The sequence below is a fragment of the Salarias fasciatus genome, chromosome 4, assembly GCF_902148845.1.
Source record: "Salarias fasciatus chromosome 4, fSalaFa1.1, whole genome shotgun sequence".
NCBI classification, from domain to species: domain Eukaryota; kingdom Metazoa; phylum Chordata; class Actinopteri; order Blenniiformes; family Blenniidae; genus Salarias; species Salarias fasciatus.
In genome coordinates, this window is record NC_043748.1 from 10,852,288 (window position 1) to 10,878,260 (window position 25,973).

At 44.7% G+C, this 25,973-nt stretch overlaps 1 protein-coding gene and 1 long non-coding RNA gene across 3 annotated transcripts; one reads left to right on the forward strand and one right to left on the reverse strand.

Moving 5' to 3' along the window:
• Positions 1-58: 58 nt before the first annotated feature.
• Positions 59-1,147, forward strand: LOC115387539 (uncharacterized). Its single transcript, XR_003931387.1, has 4 exons — positions 59-270; positions 379-446; positions 719-761; positions 936-1,147. It is a non-coding gene; the product is annotated as an uncharacterized LOC115387539 (long non-coding RNA).
• A 776-nt stretch (positions 1,148-1,923) lies between these two features.
• On the reverse strand, positions 1,924-25,895 carry tex2 (testis expressed 2). 2 transcript variants are annotated; one of them, XM_030089422.1, is made up of 13 exons: positions 25,400-25,895; positions 24,744-24,833; positions 11,328-13,083; positions 10,031-10,231; positions 8,978-9,341; positions 8,279-8,574; positions 7,717-7,860; positions 7,506-7,605; positions 6,237-6,357; positions 5,615-5,731; positions 5,091-5,300; positions 4,209-4,329; positions 1,924-3,389 (listed from the first exon to the last, which is right to left on the reverse strand). In XM_030089422.1, exons 3-13 carry the CDS (start codon positions 13,056-13,058, stop codon positions 3,240-3,242), a joined length of 3,555 nt encoding a protein of 1,184 aa, XP_029945282.1. In that variant the 5' UTR covers positions 13,059-13,083; positions 24,744-24,833; positions 25,400-25,895; the 3' UTR covers positions 1,924-3,239. The 2 variants fall into 2 exon arrangements, with proteins under 2 accessions (XP_029945282.1, XP_029945281.1); XM_030089421.1 differs by having other exon boundaries at positions 5,615-5,737.
• Positions 25,896-25,973: the final 78 nt, after the last annotated feature.

A 25,973-nucleotide genomic window follows, 5' to 3' on the forward strand; every position in this document is an offset into this window, starting at 1 on the left:
ACACCGGATACGATATAAAATAGGTCCGGGGGACATTTTCTGCACATTGTGAAAGCATGCTCGGCTCAGAGGCAGCAGCACGCTCAGGCCATGCGGCTGTCGTCAATATGAGCGGAAATATTTATGTATACGTGCTCTTCACTCTGTTGTTTAATAATACGTGACGAGAGGCTGCTGTTTACGCATTATGAGCCTATTGAGCCTTTTATACAGCCGTGAAATCTGCGCGGCCACATGACTGCTAGGCCCCAGCCTCGTGGAAAGGTGGAGGTAAGAGCTTTTTTCAACGATCTGCAAATTTCATGTTGCCTTTACTTGCATAAAGTATTTTCCCCCGTTTGTCTGACTATATATATTTTTTTGTTTTATTTACTGCAGGACTGGTGGTACCCTTGTGGCCTGTGCACACCCTTGTGACTGGACTGCAGAGGCCTGACTCTCCCATTGTGAGTATCTCCTTATAAGAAAGAAAAAATAATCTGTGAAGGTTTTCTTGAGATGCTTTGAAAATACAACCCTTCATAGATTCTACCATTTTACCATCTCATCAGTTAATGATTATTTGCATCGATCTTCATTAGGTGACCCTCAGGAGATGCGTTCAATTAATTAAATGTGCAAAATAGTGCTGGAAGTCTGTTTTGAAATTGGTCTGACTGTTGACATGCATGTGACCTTTATTTTTTTTTAAATCAGCTTGACCTGTATTTTTCCCCAGGAGCCGGCCCTGATAAGTGAGCGGATCTCTGAATACCACCTCCGTAGGTATCTTAAATATCTGATAGGACTTGAAGGGTCATAAATGATGACTATAATGCGTTAGACTTCTGATGTATACATGAAGTCAACTTTCTAGCTGATGTGACCCACATGCACAAGTTTGTATGTTTTTTGAAGCACCGAATGACTGACAGTTGTTTATTGATTTCTCACAGGAAGCCTGCCTGGGTAAGCATCATGAAAATCAACGGAAAGGCTCATGAATGGTCAAATGATTTTAATGCTTCAGACTTCTTATCAATAATGAAGACGACATACATCTGTTGACTCACTGCATTTTTATGAAGTTTTTCTTTGTGTAATCAAACTCATCAAGCAGTAATTGAGACCTTTACACTGTGACTCAAATAAAGCACTTTCCCACAACCTGAAATGTTTCCCTTTTACTTTCGTCCACATGTGTTGGTTAAGTGTTTGTTGGGCACTTTCTAAACCTGAATGGCTCATCCTGTGGCCATTCATACAGGTGAAGAATGGTGCAAAATTATAATCATGTCTTGTCATAACTGGGGTTTCTTGGCACTCTGTCCCAAGTCTCTCTTTTAAAGCAAGACACAGAATATAAGTGCAGTTCACAATGCTAAGGATTAAATATATTTTTTAGTGCAGATGTGTGAAACATGGACCACCAGAAGGCCAAACATCTGTAGCCCACATGATAGGCTTGTGTCAAAATTACCATCCTTTCAATCTAGTTCAGTGCATTAACTGGGACACTTGATGACCCATTACCCGGAGGTACACATACAAAACTACACATACTTTTTCCAAGCAAAAGGTTTTATTGATCCACAATGATCAGAACCATAACATTCGGCGACATCACTGAACACTACAGCAATGTTTGATATTTTCATCACTGTGCAAATGAACAAACACTGAAATGTGAGACGACAGAAAAGGGCATGTCTTAACAGACACCGTAATGGCACAAAGACGTTTTCCTCTCTATGCTCAACTGACGCAGGAAATGTGGTGGCTCACTATGGAGGAATGTTTGATTATTTTAAAAGGCACTTTCTGCCTCTTACACTTGCCAACACACATGTCTGAACATAAAACATGGAAAGTAAAAAGTCACCTGGTTAGCAGACGGATAACTTGGCAGCTTACAAAGATCCTGTTCTCATTTATTGGTGTTTAATATGTACAACATAGAACAAATCAATAAATAAACATAAAACAGCATTCATCAGCTTGATGTCCACTGGCAGCATTAAATAATATGGCTAATATCCAGTATAATTAGTCAAATGGGACAAGTTGGGCGTCTTTCTGCAATACCAATAAAGTTTTTTGTGTTTATTGTAGATACAAAATATTTAAATCTCCTACTGACCAGGAAATAATTTCTGACACATTATTTCCGTCTAAATTTTCAGAAACATTTGACCATCTATCACTGGAGTGGCCTTATTGTGGGAAGAAAGATTGATTGCTTATTTACCACTGTTCAACTCATACAGTGCCTCTCAAACATTACAGATAGATTGCTTTGGCAATTAAAAAATATATATAACTTTTACAGAAAAGAACATGAGAATAGCGCTTGAAACATGTTGCTCAGAAGCATGTTATAAGTGAATGAACTTTTCCTTGCAGAGTCAGGGAGCTGCATTTCTGTGTATACATTCAACAGACCTAAGCAAAGTTTTGCTGCTGTGTTATCCGATGGATTTTAATTCATAAAACCCCTCTGAGGTCAGTTTTTTTCTCTAATCCGACCGCAGATAAAAAGCACACGAGTGTCCACTGCGAATTTAAATGGACCACATGTCTATTCCTCAACACAGCGCCATTGATTGGGTTGCATATAAGTGCCAGGCAGCGATGTGTGATGCTCAGAAATGAACGCTGATCTGCCATGTGAAACATTTAATAACAGACATTGGGGGCTTACAGCAAAATCATTTAGAAGTGTATGATTATTCCCTCTGCTGTTTGCTCACGCTGGTGCCCACACACTGTTTATCACGAGTTCAAAGTTCCCCCAAAGAGTTATAGCAACACTAAACTGCCCCGTAAGGAACATCAAACAAAAAGTTCACACTGTACCACTATCACATTTGGTGCAGCTGTACATCACAGGTATTATGGTTCTTCGGGTTGAATCAGATGGCTATTTGTCAAACCACCGCATCACACACTGAACGGTCTGAACATGCCCCGTGACCAAATAAAACGGCGTTGTTGGATGGCAACTTGCGAGTCACTATTCTCCGTTCTTTTGCTTCAGTGGCCTCAGATGACTGCGAGACTATTTTTTCTCCAGTTTTGGAAGTGCACATCATGAGCGGCCACTTGGTGGTGCAGCATTGGGACTGGAATATGGGCAAAAATATCGAAGTACTGGCCCGGCCCACGACCGCACCTGTGGTTACCGAGGTGGCGAAGACTTGTTGAATCGTCATAATGGAAAAAAAATTCATGTCATTGGCTGCTTTGACCGGCAGCAGTCCTCACATGTCGGAGGCGTCCGGCTCCTCCGGCTCTGGATCCCTCAAGGCATCGTCCGTCACAGTAATCAAGTTGGCATTTGAACGCGTATCCATGGCTGAGTGCATTATGGGTAACCATACATCATCCATGTTTGGCATCACAAATATTTTCTGCGGGAGGCAAAGCAATGTCAACAAAAATATATGGATGACAATGAATATATTAAAAGATATAACATTGTTAGAAATGTTCTTAAATAAAAGTGGTGCATTCCGAATAAATGTTTTTCATATCTGTGATAGAGAGGATGGAGTCACCAGCCAAGAGAAAATTAGCTTTATGGATGCAGTGAAGGAAGAAATGAAGAAGAAATCGGTTCTTTTTTTTCCAGCGTAGATATATTTAGCATGAAAGACTTGAAGCACATTCTTGCATTGTTGTGCTGGAAACCCAATAATAAGAGAGTTCAACCACTGCTGAAATCTAGATGTAAACACTCACTCAAAACTGACACCAGTGTGCACGAGAGCACTGTATTTTTCCAGAGGCATGGTGGATGGGGGAGCTGCATAATTACACTCCGAGAAGGAGTCAGGCCGAGATAAATGTAGATGCGTGGCGGACCTGACAGGACACTTGGTTGCAGCTGTTTGCAGGTGTGCTCCAGGGTAGTTATCAAACAGCAGGCGTATCATTACTCAGGCTGTATGTGAGGGGTGGGAAAGCCGCAGGCGCACTCCTTTGAAGTGCACGTGGGTGGGCAGCCATAAATGAATCCCACAGTCCCTTTCTCAAGCCTGAATTCTCACCCTGAACATCTGCAGAAGGTCATTCCTTTGGTCCTTGACTACACTTTGAACTTCTCACTCATGTGACGTGAAGCTGAGCCAACATGTCAACATGACGGGATTTGATGTCAACAGATACATGACTTGGTATTTATGATGAAACATTCAGATCCATCAGCTCCTCCTTGTGTCGGCACATACCTGAAACTCCTGATCCAGCTTCTTCTCGATCCACTCGGTCACATGAGCCAGAGTGACTTCCCTCTCGCCGAGTTTGGGCCTCGCTTTCAGCTCCAGGTGGGGCGGACTCCTGAAACCGTACCTGACAAACCAAGACCACACAACACACGTTATCAGTCATGCCATATTGAAGAATGCAAGTTGAGCAAGTTCCTGAATGTCAGCGGTTGATTACAGATGGTAGTAACTTCCTGTTAAAATTGAACAGCTACTTATCACTTTGAATTTAAAATAAGTATCAAGTTTGGAGGTTCACTCTTGCAACATTTTCCATTCTTTTAAAGAGCCCTGTGTTGATAGTGTGCAGATAGATATGTTAAGTGCACAATAGATGAGCTGCAAGTACTGTGTGGGTGCAGTTTAGCTGAACTCCGATCAGATTATTTGAAAATTAACTTTTATAATCTGGATGATGGTAGTTGCTGAAAAAACATGTATGATTTATGAATTAACAACAACTAGAAAAGCACAGAAAGATCTGATGGAAGTAATTTGGCTGAGGCCGAAATGCATCTCAGATACTGTGGATAAAGTATAACTATTTCATTTGAATGATTTTTGAAAGCTCTATAAAAAAAATAAAAGTTTATGGTTCAGTTGTTTCACATCATTAATAATACAAAAACACATCTCAATTTAACTCAGTTTTATTTACATCTCTTTCTGTATTTTCTTTTGTGGCCCCATTTTTTTTTTAAATTGTTTTTTTTTTTTTAATTTTTGACTTGACAGTCTTACTTTTCAGTGTCATTCACTTTGTGGCCAACAGAGGGCGCAGTGCCACACTCTCACAGACAGCATGACTCCCACATCCTCCAGCCTCCACTGAGCTGCTGAACATACCATATTCTGTCTGTAGGTGGTGGTGGGATGTTGACAGCCAGCGTTCCTCGGCACTCCTGCACCTCCACAGTGAGCAGCAGCGGCGTGTTGGACACCTCCTCCATCTTCTTCTTGATAAACTCGGTTTCTGTGGCTTTCTGGAAGTATTTGGACTTGGCTATCTTGTCCACGAAGCGCATGATCTTGCTGGGCCTGTGGCCTCCTACATAGCTGTGTGTGTAGTAGAGGATGGAAACGGAGGAGGTGAAGGGGGGTGGGGGGGGGGGGGGGCAAGGAGTGAGTCAGGTTCATGATTTATTCATCACAGCATCTCTCACTACTCAGCACCCACGGTGGAGAGGAGTGACCAGGCGCTGCATTAAATCAGCAGTCGGCTTTCAAACATGTGGGCCTGAGTGGGAGGGTGGACCGAACAGGCAGAACGAGCTGCTACAACTATGAACGTGACTTGGCCTAATTTTTTTTCTTTTTTCCTTTTTTCCTCCTCCAGATACATATGGTTGTTAAAAAATTGATTTCCTCACCCCTCGCCTCCAGGGAGAGCAGGTTTGTCGCTGAGGAGTTCAGGGGGATCCTCCTCATCTGACGAGCCAGCGCTGGACGACTCCTCATCACTGTCTGCTAAACAGTAAGTCCGTGGCCTGCTCCTGTCACACACACACACACATTCACTGTTGCCAATCAATGTTCATTCAGATTACTTGTATCCCCTATGAAATAACGTAATCTTCACCTATTCACTCAAGAAAAAAAGGTATTGTTTCCCTTTCAGGCAGCTGTAGGCGTCTAATTCCCAAACTCACCAGCCATTGGACGAATCCATGGTGATTAGCATCCAGAGGGAGGATTAGTGTGTAAAGAGAAGGAAGAACCAACACAAAAAGAGCAGGGAAAGTGAAAAACACACATGACAACCAGTATGGCTCCAGCAGGAAATTTATCCAATTATCATTGAGTTTAGAGATTCTTTTGGGAGCAGAGGATATTATTCTTTCAAGCAGTTCATCTCTTTACCTTCATTAATGATTCTAAGACAATCAGACAGCAATTCAGTCATGTCAGTGGAAAAACCAATTGTGTCACTCTCAAAAACCTGCAAACCATTTTAAAATCAGCCTAAATTTCTGTAATCAGTGGAAGGCTTACCATTCCTTCCCATGCTCTCCGAGACCCTCGCCTTCTTTACCCAGACGGGCCAGGTTCATCTTTGTTTCTAAGGTCATGAGGAAGGATCCTGTGTAGGACACCTCCAGATCAAACCACAGACCTGGACAGATTAGTAATAGAAACATAAAACGTTTGAGTGTTAACATCAAGGTAATGATTAAGCTCTTGCTCAATTACACCAGAGTAGAGTAAGAGTGAAACTCCGAATGTGAGTTTCCTCCCTGGGGTTTGACTGATGTGACGTCTCCAGCAGAGCTGCAAGCAAGAAGAACTGTCCTCCAGGTAACAATCGAAAGGTGTAAAAGCTCTGGGGTGTAAATTATCTCATGAGTTCAGGAGATTATTTCCTGTTTACACTTGACTTACTTTGCAGTAAAATAATTCACATTCCTACCTCGCTGCGTTGTTTCTCTCGCTGATAACCGATGTTGATAATTCATTATTCATTTTCCAGCCTTCACTGATTACTGATTTATTGATATGTTTGTGTGAGGCAGAAGTGTTGTTGAGATGTTTTTTTTTTTTTTACATTTGCACCAGTAAACACATTGGTAGAGCTGACATTTTGTCCAGTGCGTTTCTGCATAAAACTGGGAAGTTTTCTAATAAGAGACAAGATCCTGCCTTCAGCATTTGTCAGGGTTTGCTGTTGACCTTCTGAGCTTTAGAAGTGAACATTTTGAACTGATTTTATGCGGCTTGCTTCATGGATTCAGTTAAATGAAGTCAGCTAAACTGAACAAAATAAAAGAGGCAACACAGTATTAAATAGTGACAGCTGTAATCAACAAAACAGATACCTCTGGAGACACATTTTTTTCTTCATTTGTAGATATCTTACCCTTTCCATCCAAAACCAGCTGATTTTGTATGAACTACTATGTCTCACATCAGTGTAATATCTCTGCATGTCAAGCCAGACCCTTTGCAGGACTCAAGGCGGGCGTGGTGAGTCAGTGTCTCAGTAATGGATGAGGGGGTGCCAAGACATGAAGCTTAATTACTGAGGCTTAATAGTGCGAGGCATGCGGACGGGCCAGACACCGGAGGAGAGAGGGAGGGAGGCTTCGATGGTCGAGGCAATGACTCAATTTAGTGAGAGGAGGAGCGAAACAAGAGGAGCGACAGAAATATGGCTGAGAGGCTGAAAATGAGACGGTGGGTCAAAGGCATGTCGGACTGTAGTGTTAGAGGTAAAGAGAAAATTTACTAAAACATGTAAAGAGAGCACAGCAGTCCATTTCCTACCTTGGTGATCCACGGACGGTTTGGAGGCATGATGGATCTTAGGAATGGAAAAGCCCATGTCTAGCTCAGTCAAAGTCAGCTCATTCATCACATATGGCAGCTAAAACACAGAGAACAGCGTAAAAATAAACAAGGACTGTCTTGAACTAACCACATGTAAATGTGATATTTTTGTACATGCATATTTGTGCAAACTAGCATTGCTGCCCACCCTAATCTTACTGAGCTTCATTTGGATCTTTTTGGAGACTACATCGGCCCAATACTTCTCTCCCAGGAAGTCCCAGAATATCCTCCCAAGAAAGGCATTGACCCAGGCCTCCGGCTCCGCCGAGTCTTCTGAACTCCTGCGTAACTGTAACACATACACGTACAAACTTTTAGCTTTCCAGGCATAAAAGAAAATAAAACAGTGTAGCTCCCTGTTAGCAGCAGGACACATCCAATGTCTGAACTTACAAAACTTGATCACAGCTTTTCTTTCTGTCACGTGTGTTGAGAAGTCTGTAAGCCATGTCCAACCAAGCTAAAAGTCAGGATGCTTTCACAAAACCAAAGAAGCGATTGACTAGAAATGGTGGTTCAACAGTGTATCACTGAAAAATGCAAAGCTCCGCCATGCTGATCCTGGTAAGAAACTCAGTGAAGGAACCATGATCCGCCACTGGCGCAAAAACTGGCTCTATAGTTGATGACCACTGGTTGAACTTCACATTCACAGATAAACACTTCTATAATCATGGAAGAAATTGAAAAATCCACCAGTCTCACACCTTTTTGGTGGTTTTTGGGCTGCTCTCGGGGCTGTGCCCGGGGCTGTCAGTGGCAGCTGGACTTCTTGGTGGCGCCTGGGGGTTGACATATTTGGCCATGTAGATGTTGTAGTCCAACAGCATCTTCTGCTTCATCCCTCCAGCCGGGCCACAGGAGGGAGCAGCAGCGGTCTCTCTGTGTCGAGACTGAGACTGAGACAGCTCCTCAAGGCTTCCCCGGCTGCTGCTCCTGCTGTCAGCCTCCAAGCCACCGCTGGATTGGACGCTGCCACTGCGGCTGTGGGAGGTCGAGAAGGCTAGAAGTGGAAGGGAGGATGCAAAATGTGAAGAGTAGCAAGAGTAGAAAACAAGGGCTTTCTGCAAGATTTCCTTTTTTTTTTAACAACTTTTTCCATATTCACAATGCCAGTGTTTGTCTTTATACCCTCACAGGCTTACACACCACAGTGGAAAGCAACGATATAATATGCCGCTTCTCTAAGCATGTAATCCTGCTGACCCATTCACACTCATCTGTTGGCTGCGTTGAGGGGATTGCCATTCCCTAAGCCGGGGCTTATGCACAGATCTGATTGCTGTGCAGTTAGGTACCCAGGAGAATAGTTATTCTGACTGCGGGGAGCGATGTGTGTCCATGACATTGCTGTGTGAAAACCTGAGCAATTCGTGATACTGTACAGAGTCCAGCGTGGAGCTCACCACTCTTGCAGATACCAGACAGATTGCCGCCTCTCCCTTCTGACTTTATTCGCGATGCGAGGAGGAATCTCCGGAACCACTCTTCTTTATCTCGACCCGTCCTCCCGAACAAGTAGATTGTCAGATCCCCTCCTCCAGAGGGTGGTCTTTTGGGCTCCTCGACAGAAACTGATGCCTCAGTTTTCTCACCCTTGTCCGTTCGTTCAAGCTTTTCCACCATTCCCACCAATTTTTCCTCCCCGGCCTCGGGCTTTTCTCCCTGGGCCTTCGACATGAAATCCTCCTGCTTGGCCAGCTCAATACAAATGGGGTACTTCTTGTTCCACACTCTCTTCCTGGCCAAGCTCTGAGGCATCAGGTAGATCTGTGGGGTAAAGATCATAAATATCGTGATCACATAGGGTTGTGTTGGAGTCTTCTGTACAACACGATCCTGATAGGAAGACAACCAGAAAATAGGACGATACAAATGCTTTGCATTACAGAGAATAATTGCGAACGATAATGCACCAAATTGTTACCAGAGAAATACAAATCAAGACAATTGTCAGAAAGAAGTACGGGCTGATCTGTATTACTCCAATGACATTCAAAGAAGGACCTTGCATTCACCAGACAGAAAAGACTGTGCATGACATGGATAACTCAACTGAAGGTCTGTGATACACTGAGATGAGGAATGCCTTCTTACCATGCAAAACTGTTGACTCAGCAGACTAACAGCCTGAATAAGATGCCCAGCTGTGTATACAAGGTCAGTGACCTGTGATATTCACTCCATGTTTACACACAGTATGCGACTCTGAGAATAAGCAGCTTTGTCACTGAACATGACCTATTAGCGAGCATGCATTCAGGCAACGGCAAATGTGACGAGACGTGTGCTCGATGTCACTGTTCATTAAGCTTATCAACAAGCGCACAACCGCCCTGCAATGCCAACAGAGACACAAACACAACATACTCATGGCTCGCCCATCTCTGCGTTCACATGCCCAGTCTTTTCTCACGGCAAAATAACCTCTCCGTTTTGGGAGCCGGCGGCCACTGCACCTTGCTGTCAGTCAGATCGTAGATCTTCTGGCTGATGTAAGTGACGTCGGGTTTAGGCTCGTTGTGTGTGGCACGGCGGGAGATGTTCCGGTTGGGCTTGGACAGACGCAGGACAGAGCCCTCCAGACGGACGTAAACGGAGTGGGTCAGGGTGGCGTGGTACATTTCTGGGTCGTAGCTGTGGATCTCATTCATCCAGCCCTGACAGGGTGTAGGGGTGGAGAAACAGCATTTTCTTTTTTTAATTGACGCTACATGATTTGTTTTTTCTTCCTGAGGGTTTGAGGTGAGGTGATAGGTTTAAACAACTTCTAAAGCTGTGTGTTCATGATTCTACATCTGATGTTTTATCTCTAATATTGCAACATAATAAAAGCAAGGAACACATTGCAGTCTTTGCTCATCCTCAAAGTAAAGAAGTAAAGACGAACGTTTGCCTCAACCCTCTTCCTGTGCACTTGTTTGCTCTGGGGTCTGTCGTTCCTATGTGTGCGGTATGTTACCACAGCGCTGCTCTTTTGGAACAGTTGTGGCCTCCAGCCATCAGGCTCTCCTGTGCCACAACTTGGTGCACACTAAGGCACACACATACAAGTACACACGCTTATGTAACTTTGCTTAAACTACTGAGCTTTTTTTTTTTTTGCTTTTTTCCCCCCCAAGTTTCCACAGCTCTGAACAAAGAGCGCTGAGAACAGGGAGCAAACGCAGTGACGCCTCTCATTAAAATGTTTGGTTAAAAGAAAAACTGTAGCCGTCACTGGAGAAGAGGTGTGATATAACCTCATGGATCCCAGGATGCTCAGTAGAGTGTAATTCTCATCAAAACTCCTACCTTATCAGTCCCAAAGGACACGCTGTGAGAAAAGCCAATTCAATTGTAACAACAGGGGAAATCTCGCCACTTGGTTGCTGAAAAAAAGACTGTTGCGATAGAGGAAATAACGCACGGTCTACAGATACAAAACACAAGCTCCGAGGGACATCGGAAACAGTCCAGCCAAGTATAATTTAGCTAAAAGTCAAAAATATATGCAATTCCCTCCTGTGTGCAGTAAGCAGCTACTTTGGAAGGATAAATCACCCTGTAATAATCTACAATTCTGAGTCTATCAGCTGTAAACACATTGGTTTATTTAACGTTTGGAATTTAAAGTAAAGCAAAGTTTATTGTTTAAATCTGCATTAAAAAAATGTCCTGCACCATAAAGAAAATATAAACTTCCAAGAACAAACTACATAAATACTGCAAATGCATGAGTGTCAAGTTGGTTACAGACCCTGTGTTTCGTCTCACCTTGTATATTCCTGGTTCTTTGATATCTAACTGAGCCACATTCCAGTGCTCAATCCTTCGCCTCCATATTCTGCTCCCCACAGAGGAACGTCGAGGAGACGACAGCCAAAGGACCAGCAAGGCCAACATGAACCCAGCTATAATCCCATGGACCACTGCGCATGCAGATGGCGGCACAGGAAGGAGTAGGTATAAATACACCAACTGAGCTAAAAAGATGAGGCCGGTCACAGGCACGGGCTCCTCCTCCACTCTCTCATCTTCTGTATCAAGTTCGCTACACAAGCCGGTGCTCCCAGTGCGAGGCAGCCGGGATCCGGACCGATCCCCATCCGGCGTCTCCGTGTCGGTACACAATTCAAAGTCCTCACTGTACAGTTCACAGAAGTCCTCATCTTCCTGTCGAGCCACCAGGGCTGACATCGAACAGCGGCCCAGAGTGAGAGAGGGAGACTTATGGAGAGCAGACGAAGAGGCCTGACTGAGGCCCTGAGCTGGTGCCAGTGAAGGGAAAGAGAAAAAAACCGAGTCTGGGCCCTTCCCTGTGGGGGTTTCCTCCTCTTCCTCCGCCTCTGGCCCATCTTCCTCCTTGATGCTGTAGTTGTTGTTACTTTCCGCGTGTCCGTTCACTGCGGCCACGCTGCTGAGCTCCAACGCACTGGAGGACAACGATTTGGCACGATGAGAGGCACTTCCAGCGGCTCCAACGCCAGACTCATCCCCCATGATCTTACTGAACAGCTGCAGAGGGTCGGACATCACCTCTGACAGCCGCCGCTTGGTGTCTTCTATCTTGGCCTCGACCTCCTGGACTTTGAAGAAGGACCTGCCGTCTGGAGACATGATGGGCGAGGAAGGGGCCGTTTTGGAGTCTCCACCGGCTTGAGTGATAATGACAGGAGCCGAGGTGAGGCGGGGCTGGGAGAACTGTTTGAAGAGCTGCATGTTGCGCGGCGGAGGCCGATGGGTTGACTGGACTTGCTGCTGCTGATGATGATACTGATGAGGAGGGCCTTCCTGCATCTCTGTCTTAGAAGTGTCCGTGGACAGAGACTTCACAAAGGACTTCATTAAGTGCCGGTGGCGCGCATGCGGCGGCGCAACGGTTGAAAGCGGCGGGGCGGGTTCACGAGACTCGACGTCATTGGATAACGACCGGACCAGGCTGAGGAAGGGCTTGGAGGACGACAGTGTCGCAGACTTGCAGGGGGACGACGAGCTGGAACTTGTGGACGCAGGACTGGCAGCCGGTCGGTCGGACGGCCAGGAGGAGCTGGCAGGAGGTGTGGAACTCAAATGCGAGTAGCTGGAGGTGGGAATAATAGTCATGGCAGGTGAGGGAGTGTGTGAGTGAGGATCTGAGGGTTCAGACAGGGCGGTGGATGAAACAGGGAGCACTGCAGCTCCGGGGGAGGCCTCCACCCCGACGGATTCAAACAGCAGCTCCTCCTTGGCCTCCAGGCCTGTGGCCACACACTGGTCGTCGGGCCCCGGAGCTTGCGCCTGAAGTCCCTCCGTACCATCGAGGGCGGACGGCACCCCGTAGAGCTCCTCCTCCTCATCGTCTTCCTCCTTCCCCAGGGCAGAGAAGTGTATTGTGATGGTGTCGCGGGAGAGGGAACGCTGTACCTGCAGCTTGGGTCCGGGGGTGTGACGAGGGGGAGGAGTGTCAGCATGCTGTCCACTTCCCTTGCTGCTGCTGCTGCTGCTGCTGCTGCCCTGACTGCTCATCCTCAGCCTGCTCAGGGCTCACAGCCTGAGAGAGACAGAAGGAAACAACAGGAACGCTCTTTAAATAACAACACCGGAACAGCAGCAAGACACAGCTATGTTCAGACAGCAGGTTGAGAAATTGTGGCACCAACTGCCGGTGTGGTTGAATAACTTCCCCAAATGATGCACACTCTGTGTGCACTCAAACGGAAGAGGAAGGTCTTGCAGCTGTCTGCTCATTGTAATGTAAACAGCATTGACATGTATGTCCACGTTCCCCGAGCCATTATCGCTCTTCGCATAAGACTGAGCGCCCAACTCAATCTGTGGCAATGCCAGCTCAAAGCACACAGGAGAAGAGAGATCAACCTCTGGATTTAGTTGGTGTTTAAATCATCCACCCTAATAAATGACTGAAAGATGTTTATATGCTTTTACATACAACGCTGACCAAATTATTGCATTGATGAAGCATCCTGTGAAAAAGCCTCTCTTCATTAAATAAAGGGAAACAATCTGCAGCCAAGTGTTTCCTGAGGGGAATATCTGGATCTAATGCAATTCCACTGTGTTTCCCAGTGAGCCACTATCTGTGTTTTGATGCTGCGCTTGTTGCCGTTTGTGCTTTATTTAAGCTGTTTTATGTTTCCACAACAGAACTGTGGAAATTGGCTTTTTTTTTAGGCTTTTTTGCCTAGCAACATTTTTCATATATTCATTTAAAACAACGATTGGTTGAAATTTATATTGATGAAACTGAGAAACCACAAAGTGAGATTTCATCACGGTGCTCCACTTCGAATTTGTTGTGTTCTTTTAACACAGTATAATCATACTGTCAAATTTGTTGTTTTTTTTTGTTTTTTTTCCCTTTGGCTTTATTTACATCTTAAGACGTTGACATAAATAGAGCAAACTTGCCTTCTCAGTCCATCTCAGTACAATGCAGGGCATAATTACACAGCAATGCTGTTCAACTCCAGCGACCACTGAAACAAGGCACACACTGCATCATCTCAACTGAAGCCCTTTATCATGCTGATATTTCACTGAACGATGCCTCATTTAGTCCTTGAACTACTGCGCCTGTTTATTTCCCCCTGTCATACAGAGTTCACAGTCACTGGTTAGCATTAGCAGACGAGAACAAAGGCCAAGGCGAACGGTCTCTCCGACTTTGTGGCTGATGAACTAAAGCTTGTAACGGAAGGAGAAGGGACATCGCGAAACAACACAGCAGCTCGTCTGTATTTCTGAGAAAGCCTCGTCGCCCCTTGGGCGCTCACATCATCTCCGGAGACTGCATTTGCCGGAACGGAATAACAGAGGCTTCGCCGGCCAGCCGTTCACTTGGCTGCGTCCAGTGGGGTTTTTTTGTGCGTGTCATTTTCAGTGTATGCGTGAGTCCGCTGCTTCTGCCGTGGCCGTGCGAGGGGCACAGGAGATTAAATACCAACAAAGACAGAAAAACAAGGGGAAAAAAAAAAAAAAGGACAGCAAAAAGAAGAAAGATGGACAGAGCCACAGGGAGTCTGAGGAGGCAGCAGACGACCTTTCAGAGGTCAGTATTTGAAGTGGAATTCACTTAAAGACATCACAATGTGGCGAGGACGCGAAGAGAAGAGGAGGAGGGAGAGGTGGGGAGATGAGAGCGGAGCAGAGGGGGCAGACAAATGAGCTGGGAGACAGAGCCTTGGAGATGGAAGGGCTTGTTGTTGTCACCAAAGCCTGAAGGACGAATTAAAACATTACAGGGGTTGACAGGGTGAGCGGAGAACAATGGCTCCAAGTTTCCCCCAGTCAGGTTTGAGCAGGGTGCAGCCAGAAGACAAACGAGGCACAGGGACACACTAAATCAATGCAAAACAGTCCTTATGGTGAATAAATCTCACTTTAGCTGAACCCCCTATGGAAAAGAAATGCTAAATTATGGCATAATCCCAACTAACGTTCAGGATTTTGTCATCAATTGAAACATTTTTGCTGTATATTTTATATTTTCCTTTTCTGTAACTGAAAGTGTGGAACATAATGTAATGTCTGAGTACATATATTATGCATACGTACTAAAAGTTTATAGAGGGAAGAAGCTAAAACAGGATATATCATTCGAAGAGGTGTTGACTTTAATGTGACTTTAGCTAAATATCTGCTGACACACACTCAATTTTTATTTTTTTTTTTGCTTTGTTGTTTGCTCTCACCCATTAAAGCTTTGTGTGTTTGGACAGTAAGGGTTTTTGGCTTTTCAAAATCCTTTTATTGAACTTATGCAGCACTATACAACATGAAACGACCACCATCTTTCATCAGAAGCCCAAAAATAGGCTTGTCAAGATACCCTCCTTAACCAGGACCAGTCCCCCACTGCCGACACGCCCATCACATGAGTGATCAAAATACCAAAACCAAGCATATTACCAAAAAAATACAATATACAGCAGCCAGTCGAGGCCACTGGAGAAACAAATGGATCCCAGTCTTTGTTTTTGTACAGAAAATGCCTTCGTCTCTCTCTACCGCCGGGATGTGCAACCTGGCTGAGTGGAGGAGAGGACAGGAAAGGAGGGGAGAGGAAAGGAGGCTGGCGCGGAGACAAGGCTCATCCAATTAATCAAAGCAAGCAGGGCCACTCTAATCAGCTCCAGCCAGCACCCGGGGACGAGAGGGGGAAGAGAGAGAGAGAGAGAGAGAGAGAGAGAGAGAGAGAGAGAGAGAGAGAGAGAGAGAGAGAGAGAGAGAGAGAGAGAGAGAGAGAGAGAGAGAGAGAGAGAGAGAGAGAGAGAGAGAGAGAGAGAGAGAGAGAGAGAGAGAGAGAGAGAGAGAGAGAGAGAGCTTTAAAGCAGCACAGCCAGAGAATGAAATAAGAGGGGGAGCTGACAGTAGAGTATCAAAGTAGAAATACACCACAATTACACACTGGAACAAAGTTCAAAGATGGGGCCATGGAGGGGCCGTTCTGGCACCAGATAGTTCCTCCTGTCCTTATCGACCACCTCAAATCTGTGTGTTGAGCTGCAGTTTAAAAAGCCCACACACACACCTTTAAATTTAGCACGCCACAAGAAAAGAGAGCAAAGAAATGAAGAATTGAAAGATGGTGAAGAGAATTTGGGAGTTGGTAGTTTGTTCTGCCTTCAGCACATTCTACGTCTGTCCTCATTGGAAAACGAACATCTGGAAGCCATCCAGTTTACACAAATCCATGTCAGCGAAGAATCACTTTTGATTGAGCCACAATTAAAAAAAATATTTACTCAAATAGTTTTTATTCTCTGATATATTTTCCTGCTTCAAAAGCCAAAGCTGATGCAGTGTGCTGACAGATGCTGCAGCAGACTCCATATGGGCCTTTTCCCTTTTTTAATACATTTTGATGTGGACTCATCTGTTCTCCCTCTCGCCTCTCTGCATTTGATGGATTGGTACAAGCAGGCACGTCCATGCCCTGCCAGAATCACAACTCTTATTAAAAAAAAAAAAAAAAAAAAAAAAGACAACGGAGTAGAAATTGGGGTGTGTTTTCAGCTTGCCATAAAGCATATTTACACTACAGGTTCGGCACTTTGATAAGTTTTTTCAGCTTTTTTCGAGCATCCCACTGCTATCACACATCATTATTATTACATGAAGCACAACTGATGGAGAGAACTGAAAGAGATGTAAGGTTCACGCCACCGAGAAACTGCAGTAACAAGTATTGCAACTACTTTTGAATGAGGCACAGACAAATGTCAGTGTCAAGTTAATTTTTATGGCACTTTTTTTTATATAAAAAAAAAAGCTTATGGACAGCCAAAGCGTTTCACGGTACAATAAAAAAGAAGGTTAAAGAAGGATGAAACACATCCAGAGGTTTTCGTCAGAGCAGAAAATGAAACAGGCTCAAACAGGTGAAAAGCAGCTGAATAGATTAGTTTTTTTGTAGTTGTATTTATTTTTTTAGCCACTTCAAATTGATTTTTCTTTGAATTTGACCTTAAAACTAAATTTAGCTTTTCTTTTTAATGTTTCTCAGTTCATGAGCCAAATCCTTTCTAGAAATATATAATATATTAAAATAGTCAAAATGTGCTTCATTATGAGCGTTCCATCCGAGCATATTGATTATATAGGTTAGCATTTGCATGTGAGGTGTTGCTGCATAATGTATAAACTGTAACCACAGGGTCGATTCAATAATTCAACGGAGCAAAGATTTGACCTTTAAATAGATGGAAAATAAAGATTAACCCAGAGCCGTCTCATGTGAAAACTGGTCACATTTCTTTCCAAACCACAACAATGATCCATGCATAAGCATATATATCTAGAGGTATTAGTGTCTGGACCAGACAGAAACTCCTGAAATGGCCCAGAGAGTCCAGATTTTGAAATGGACGGAGAGATGATCTACAAAATATTCATCCAGGAGATTTTATTCAGGTTTTGACTTTGTAACAAGGGCCCACACATGTTGCAGTATGAAAACAAACCAGACGTCCCAGAATTAAAGGAATAGTTAATTCACCCTTTCATCTTCTACACCAGTTTATCCAACAGAGTGATGGAGCTGACTTTCAATCCATTAAACTTTATTTATAAAACACTAAGAAATAGCTATATTTAAATACAGTTAACCATTACAGTAACTACTATAACCAATACAGTAACCATTTTCACTGAATGAGTCGGTGGCGTTCTGGGGGTAGGAAAGTGAGCTGGTTGAAATAACACTGCTCACAGATCACTCCTGGAAAAGAGTGAACTTATAACTGTGTTTACGTAAGAGTGATTACAAGCTGAAATATCTGACTTCTAAAAATTCACTTGGAAGCCTTTACTCTTGTTTAGAACAAGGCTGGATAAAGGAGTGTTAGTTTATATCAGGGTGTATTCGGGGTTTATTGAGTTTCTGTGTTTATTCCTAACAACCACTTATTAAAAACTCCAAAAAAAACAACAACAATACGCTTAAGTGAGACATACTGACATGACCAGTGATGAATAGTGTGAATTAAACTAATGTGCACTGAAAAGATGAAAGAAATGCAAGTAGTAATGTAGTAATTTGCAGCGTAGAGAGTGTATGGCCGTGTGAAAAATGTGAAAATGAAAAGCAAGTCAAAGAAGAAGCAAGAAGTCAGCGAGGCGCTGAAACAAAAGGATGATGTTGGAAGGATAAATCGAGTAAGACAGGCTGACTGGAAGAGAGAGAGACAGAGACTGATGGATCAGCCGATTGTCACGAACACAACCAAGACACACACACGCATATACACACACACACACACAGAAGCTGGAGATTTCTCACTAACAAGCACACACACTCACACATGCATATCCACCAGAAATGAGCTCTGAGGACACATGGTGTGCACAGTTGCCCGGGCGAGCAGGGCGCAAACACAAACTGAGACGAACACACTGAGGTAACGACTGCAGAGCACCTGGAACAGTCGGAGGCGAAGCAGCAGAAGAAGACGCAGAGACCGAGGAGGCTTCGTCCTCCAGCCGCAGACTCAAACAGCAGCGGCGAGCAGGTAAACACTCCCCGCGCCGTTTTCATGCTCCGCTGCTCCCTCCAGAGAAAACGAGTCCCTGTCACCATGGTCTGTTCACGCAATCCCAGCTCCAAGAGAAGCCATTTCATGGTTTAATTTATATATTTAAAACTGTGTCCTATACAGAATAAAAAGATAATGTTCTACAGTCTCCGGTGTCCTCGGCTCTCAGATCTCCTGCCTGGCGGGTTTGGTTTGGCGTGTCGTCCTCGTTGCCACCCAGAGCATCTGAGCTGCAGCCTTTGAACAGCATGTAAACGGTAACCTTTAGAACCTGCAGTTGGCCTGTCATCCCGCCGGTACGATCAACAGGTCTCCTTTCACCGCGACCGACCTTTGACTGTCTCAGCCGGGCGTCCGCAGTCTGCATCCAGCGCCGGCTTGTTTCTCTTGTTTCTGAGGCCCTCTTGGTTGTTGTCAGGGAGAACTCGGCATCACAGCAAGTGCTGAATATTAATAATACACCAAATACAAGACAACCCCGCCTTCAGACCTTATTTCAGAGGGAAAAAAAAAACCTCACTTACATGAAATGTTGAAAGTAAGATGTTTTCACATTCCATAAAAAGAAAATCAGCTTGCTTTAAATTTTAATGGTGACTAAATTATCTCCATTGTGAATGGAAAGCAGCTTAATGAGGACTGCAAATCACCGATCCCTGTTTTAATCAGCGTTTTACACATAGTCTCAGCCTTTCTGCAATTAGGATGCGCTCACTGCGAGCATCTTCTGCCTGTAATAAGTACTCGGATGCAGTTGTTGACTTTCAGCAGTGCAGGTTCATTATCAGCACCTCATCTGTACAAGGTGACACCAAGGCGGACCGACCCCCTCGTCCACTCGCCACAGCGGCGAGGGAAACTCTGACCTGCCTCCGACAGCGAGGAGGCAACACAAGCAGCAGTTCTTAAAATAGCTGGAAGGCTCTGTGGAGGAGTTAGTCGCCCAGCGCCAGGCCGGCCACTTAAAGCCTTCACCGGAGGGATAAGGGATGCGCACCATCCACGGAGCTGGCTTTGAACGCCACTGCAGTTCCCACAGAGTACAGACGAGCCGCCGCGAACAAGAGCAGCCTGATCAATACTAACAGATGATACAACTTAATAAACCAATATTCCACATCAGATCTCCAATTTTCTTTTAAGATTTCTACTTTCTCAAGCGAGCAAAAAGGGATCTCATCCAGCAAATAAAAGTAGCATTTTGACTTCATGAGGATAATTTGAGATTGTTTGACAACTTTTTATTTTGAACAGTCATCACTGAATTAATATAAAACTCTGCACAGTTTATTTACAGATCAATAACACGGGACGCTCTCGCTGCCATTGAAAAATAAAACGTAAAGTCACAGCAGGTTCTGCAGACTGTGTTGACGCCGCCGTTCCAGCGGGGAACCGCCGTCATATTGGCAGAGAAGCAACACTGACAGCTTTTAATATGTGATGTGTCAATATGCCCGTCGGTGCGCCGTGTTTATGCAACAGCAACGCAACACGCTCTCAAACCTCCCGGTCCGACTATAAATACACAGACTGCTCGTGCACGCAGGGCTCGACACGGTCCTGCTGCAGGGCCTGGCGGTGTGATCGTCTTCAAGCGGAGCTCGGAGCGAGTGATTCGATGGCGAGTATTAATGCGCTCAATTTCTTTAAGAGGAGACGAAGGCAAAGAGAACAAAACAATCAAAGCACCAGCCGGGGAGATAAAGAGCGCCCAGGAAACGGCGCTGGATCAAACCAGCTCGCTCCTTCATCTCCCCCTCTCTCTCTCTCTCTCTCTCTAATCCAGAATCCACCGTCAACACGTCAGAAGTCCAACCGCCCCATGCAGATGATGGGCTCGTTGCCATGACAACAGAGAAGCTTTCTATCTTGCGCGGCACTTATCCCTGCACCCTTTTGTTTATCAGGGCAGCTCCTCTTCACTCTATAACCACGGTCTCCCGGGAGTGTCCGTAAACACAAGATCACCCTCAAAGGGCTGTGTGTGTGTGTGTGTGTGTGTGTGTGTGTGTGTGTGTGTGTGTGTGTGTGTGTGTGTGTGTGTGTGTGTGTGAATACCAAGTCACAAGAGAGAGGGCAAAATCTAAATCTGAAGTGGAGCGCATGGAGATGGAGTGGGCGTTTGTGCATCAATTTGCTCTATTAGGGAAATTAAAGATGCGAGACCAACTAATCAATTAATAAATTTTAATTACACTTCTCAACATTATTCTCGCCGAACAACTTCGACTCATGGTTTCCAATCTTCTCTCTAAGTGCCGGGATGAAAATGAGCCCGATATCATCGATACAAGCAGCAGAAGTTGAGCTATTTGCATCAATAAATAGCAGATTTGCATCAGTTATCAATGTCCTCAGCAGCTAACTCAGTCTGACAGCTCAGAGATCAAAAAGGCGGATGAATGTGTAATCCTGACTGAACTCAGGCAAACACGCAGGCAACCAAACATACTAGGCTATTTATAATCTCTGCAGAATCTGCTTCACGGCTTGCAAACAGTCGGAGGGTTTGGTATTAGTCATAATCCGTCCAATTACATGATGAATAGCATCGTGGATGGAGGGAGACATGGAAGAGACAGATACAGATGGAGAGAACATACAAAGTGTGTGGAAGACAATAAAAGTGAAAGATTTTCTATTTGAAATGAGCATTAAGTGGTAGGAAGAAAAGGCTGTGAAATCCAGTGCAGGGAGATAATAAAATGTTAAATATAGTATTTTAAATTAGTAGTTGCTGCAGGCCTTCAGGGCACCACAAAGAAATATCACATTTATGTCTGCATCCCATATTTAAAGCGAGTATTTTCCTGCTGGACTCTCAACGTGAGCAAAGCCTGCATCACGGCAGCGTCACATGAGGAGAAACAACGGAGGCATCAGCGCAGAGACTGATTAACGTATCGGTTACGCGGGATGACAAAAGACTGGGATTCCAGCTGCAGTTCTGCGTGGTGGGTGAAGCATGTGACGGTGCCTATATTTAACTTTCTGTGTCTGCGATCGCATGCAGAACGGTGGCGGTGGTAAGCGAGAGCCTGCAGTGCTTTCATGATCCGTCAGCGGCAGAAAAGCTTCTTTTTCTCACTCTGCTGAAAAACACCCACAGAACAGCCTTCAGAAAGCTGAATCTTCACTGATGTCAAGTAAGGAGACGCATAAAGTGTCTTTCGGAAACCCACCTGTGATTACAGGTCTGGTTTCGGTAAGTTTGAGTTCACAAACAAGCAGCTGAAATCATATTCTGATGAACTTGAAGTTCAATCGATATGTTCGTTAATCTATTCCACACAACACAAACGCAGCTAAAGTCACAGTGATACCACAATGCAGCGTTCCTACAGGTGATTTAAAGTCACCAAGTAAACTCACACTCTGTAGGAAAACTCATCTAACACACAAATCTAGAACAAAACTAGGGATGTTTTTCATGTGAGGCGAGGACACTGACCACTCCTGTGCTGTCCTCCAATAGTCACGTCTACAAGATAATTCAAGCTGTGGCATAAATGGCTACGACAAGAAAATGTTAAGTTAATTTAAGCAAATACATCATTATATTAAACCCAGATTTCCATATATAGTTGTTCTCATTGTTTTCAGAGAGTTTAACCCCATATCTCCAGTACATCCTAACATGAAACATCGAGAGAGGGCAACAATGGTAATAAATGCACCATAGTGGTATGTATGACATAATACATAACTGCTAACAAATTGCAGCTTGCAGACCATGAGATCCAAAAACTATCAAAATCAAAGAACAGATGAATGAAATATGAATTTTCTGTCATAAAAACAAGCAAATTTACCAGATGATATTCAGTCTAAACTGGATCATTTTTACATCTAGGTCTAAATGATGATTATTTTTCTTTAACCACTCTTCAGTTCTGTCTGAAATGCTGAATACTGCCACGTCTATCCTCGGCTACAGTCATTTGTTTCAATGGGGAGGCTGAAGTGAACGCGCAAACAAGTGATGCCACACTTAAACTGCACTGCATTTACATTGCACCTAATGGCCTGCATGGTGTGTGAAGCCTGTGTGTGCCTTCTCTGTATAGGTCATATCTCTGTGTGTGATCCAGTCAACAGACTTCCTCCTGTCTCTTCAACATTAACTTCCTATTTGCTGCCAACGGCCTCAATAAAAGCAACACCCAATTCAGAATAAGCAGTAATACAAGTATCTGATGCAAAATGACTTCTTTCTCCAGCTGCAGTAAATCAGCGATGGAACAGTGCAGCGGTGGGGAAGGCTGTGTCTTTCGTCAAAGTGAGCGTTTATTAAATTCCTACCCTGGTGAACAGCGGCCCAGCAGCAGCTCATATACACACAAACACAGTTACTTCAGGTGAGTAACTCAGTAACTGTGACACTTGTGGCTGCGCTGCAATATAACAGGAGCCGACAGCTGCTCCATCTAAACAGGCTCGGAGCGCGTGCTGCAAGAGTGCACGTGCATGCGTGCCAATCCTATAAAGAAAAGTCAGAGCATCAACATGGAGGACACTTTCAACCGACTGGATTCAAATTTTTTTCTCCAGAACACTGAAGATACATTTCTGCTCCGTCAGAATAGATGTCCGGGCTGCTGAAAGGCTGGACACACTTGTGAAACCACGTAATGCGGCTCATATTGGAGTTTTGCATCTCAAAAGTTTCAACAAAAGGCTGAGTAAAGTTATTTCCTGCCGGTTCTTCCTAGCGGAGCACTGGTCAGTGGAGATTCTGCTCCGGCGGCGCCGTGCACCATGCGGCTGTGGCTTTGAGCTCGGATACATTCTGAAACATGAAAGTACCGGCCTTCTGGAGCTCACTGCTTTCGGGAGAAAGAACGTGGTGAATTTCTGTTCCACAGTGAATTATGAGATACGCGTTTGGTTCCGTTACAAGTTTCACACTGGATTCACTTCGTGATGCAACCTGAACGGTCCCGGGGAAGGGCCCTGCTCTGGGATATATACGAGTTTTCCAACAAAAATGTTTGCCCACCAAAATCTAAGAAAAGTACCTTATGTCCAGATTCTGTTTCTGCATGGTCTGAGCAGTGAAAAAACAAAATCGAAAGCTGATGCATTAAGGAAGCATAAACCACGCTATCTGCTTTTAGTGTCATAAAATAATACATCTAGTAAAATAAAAAGCTGAAAATGAAAGCGAAAAAGCTTTGGAGCAAAGTTTAACACCATAAGCAGGACTGTCAAAATGATGTTTCTGAAAGTTTTTCATTGCTTGGGCAGAATCTAATTTGCCAAAACAATTAAAAACAATCTTCTCTGCAGCCTGAAACCTTTTCATCCATGCTCCGTGCCTCAGCTGTAGAGACAGCTGCCCTGAGGAGGACTGCAAACCCAACAGGAGGCGTTTCTCTCTAAATTTATTTTTTTATTTGCTTCATCCTAGATGAATCCACCTTGTTGTCACACTGCAACAAGTCAAACAATCCGTTTGTGCACAGGCTGATATGAGCAGCGTAGTGTACATTTTTAATGATGGCCACACCAAACACGATGCTGTTGTTCAGTCCTCGGCGAAGGAACATTAGTCCTGATTGCTGACTCAGAGACAGCTTGCCAGACAGCCCAGAGCTGATTCTCTTTTAACTTTGTACAAAATGTGAACTGCGGTTCATCGCGAGTTCATGGCCTGCAGCGCACAAACACACAAACGGGCGCACCGTGCAAACACAGATGCATCCACACAGCTTCACACACACATAGGTAAACCCTTATTAAATCCACATTACATTGAGCATCTTTCCATGGCTGTTGGTGGAGACGGAGGCCTTGTGACAGTGTGTGCCATAAATTTCCATTTGAGATGCTAACAATAGCCCTTTCAGAGGGTTCAGCTGCTGCTGTTTGCCTCTACCCTCACAGCAATTTATCTAATTAAGTTTAAGAAGAGAATTCCCTGTAGACTTGCTGACACGAAACCACTTCGTCCAGAATCTAGATAAACATAAATCACGGGAGAACACAAATGTTTTCGTAAACACAGATACAAAAAGGATTGTGACTGAGAAGGGAGTATTTCACACAGATTGAGCAGATGTTCAAGTCCACACATCAATTTTGACACCTCACACACACACACACACACACACACACACACAAGGTCAAAGACACAGAGAGGATGTGTTCTTACCTTGAGATTTTAGAGGCATTCAAACTCCTCTCTGCAACACAATCTGCACTGACACACACAGCACAGCCATGGATCACAGCGCTGACACACCTGAGGAAAACAAGAAAATGCTATGAAGAAATTGGTGCACATAGAAAGAATAACACTGGCCTGAAAGTATAAGTGATTTAGTTATGTGAATGTGAGACTGTGGCCTGGTACTGGAGGGAGAAGTGAGCTGCATGGTTCACAGCAGGCTATAGATAATGAGCCACAGCAGCCCCATGGATGCACCAGATTAGTCCACCTGCCAGAAATAAATCCATGACACTAAGCAACTATGTATGACTTAAAAACAGCGCACGACATCATCTAAATGCTCTAATTCTAATGCAGAGATGTGGCGTTTTATTCCACCCACACCAGTGGACTGGGGCAGCGCTGTAGCTGGCTGGGGTTAGTGCTAAGAAATAAAGGAAACTAACATCTCTGCTGTTTTTATCCATTTATTTTGATCTGATCCAAAATATTTAGGGCACTTCTCCCTCCATCCGCGCCTTTGTCCTCCTCCTCCTCTCCTCTCTGCGCTCTTTTCTGTCTGCACGGAACCAAACAGCTGATCGCGAAAGCAAAAAAAATATATAAATAAATAAAAAAAATAGAGGCAAAACCCAAACCTTGCTGTAGTTCTGACATCTTCATCCGCAGGCCATCGGGTCGCTCCGCATCCAGCTTTTCGATCTGCGTAAACAGGACGAGGCTCCGTGCCGCGGTGCCGCTGGTATCCGCAGCCCGGCGCGTGCGGAGCGGGGCGGACGGAGCGCGGCGCGCCGGCCTGGAGGGGCAGGAAACCCGCGATCACGCCAAACCCCGCGACCCCGGCGCTTCACGCCACAAATGCGCGAGCGTCTGGGCGTGTATTGTTTTGGTGACTGGGAGAGCCTCGGCGCCACACCCCCTCCTCGCCGTCTACATCATATTTACACCAGAAAAGGCGTCGGAGCGGCGGATGATTCATATTTTATCGTGTTGCAGCAGGAGCGCGTGAATTGCGTCACGGCGATGCAGCAAGGCGGATTTCCCTCCTCAAACATCAGCGAGCCGACTCCCTTTAATCAGCCGCCGATCTGATCAGATTGATGCAATTAAAGAGAAGATTGTTGTCCTTCAGTAAAGAGGTCATGGTTCAAACTATCCGGTAAATAAAAAAATAAATAAATCCAGAAAGAGAGAGAGAGAGAAGGAGCTCAG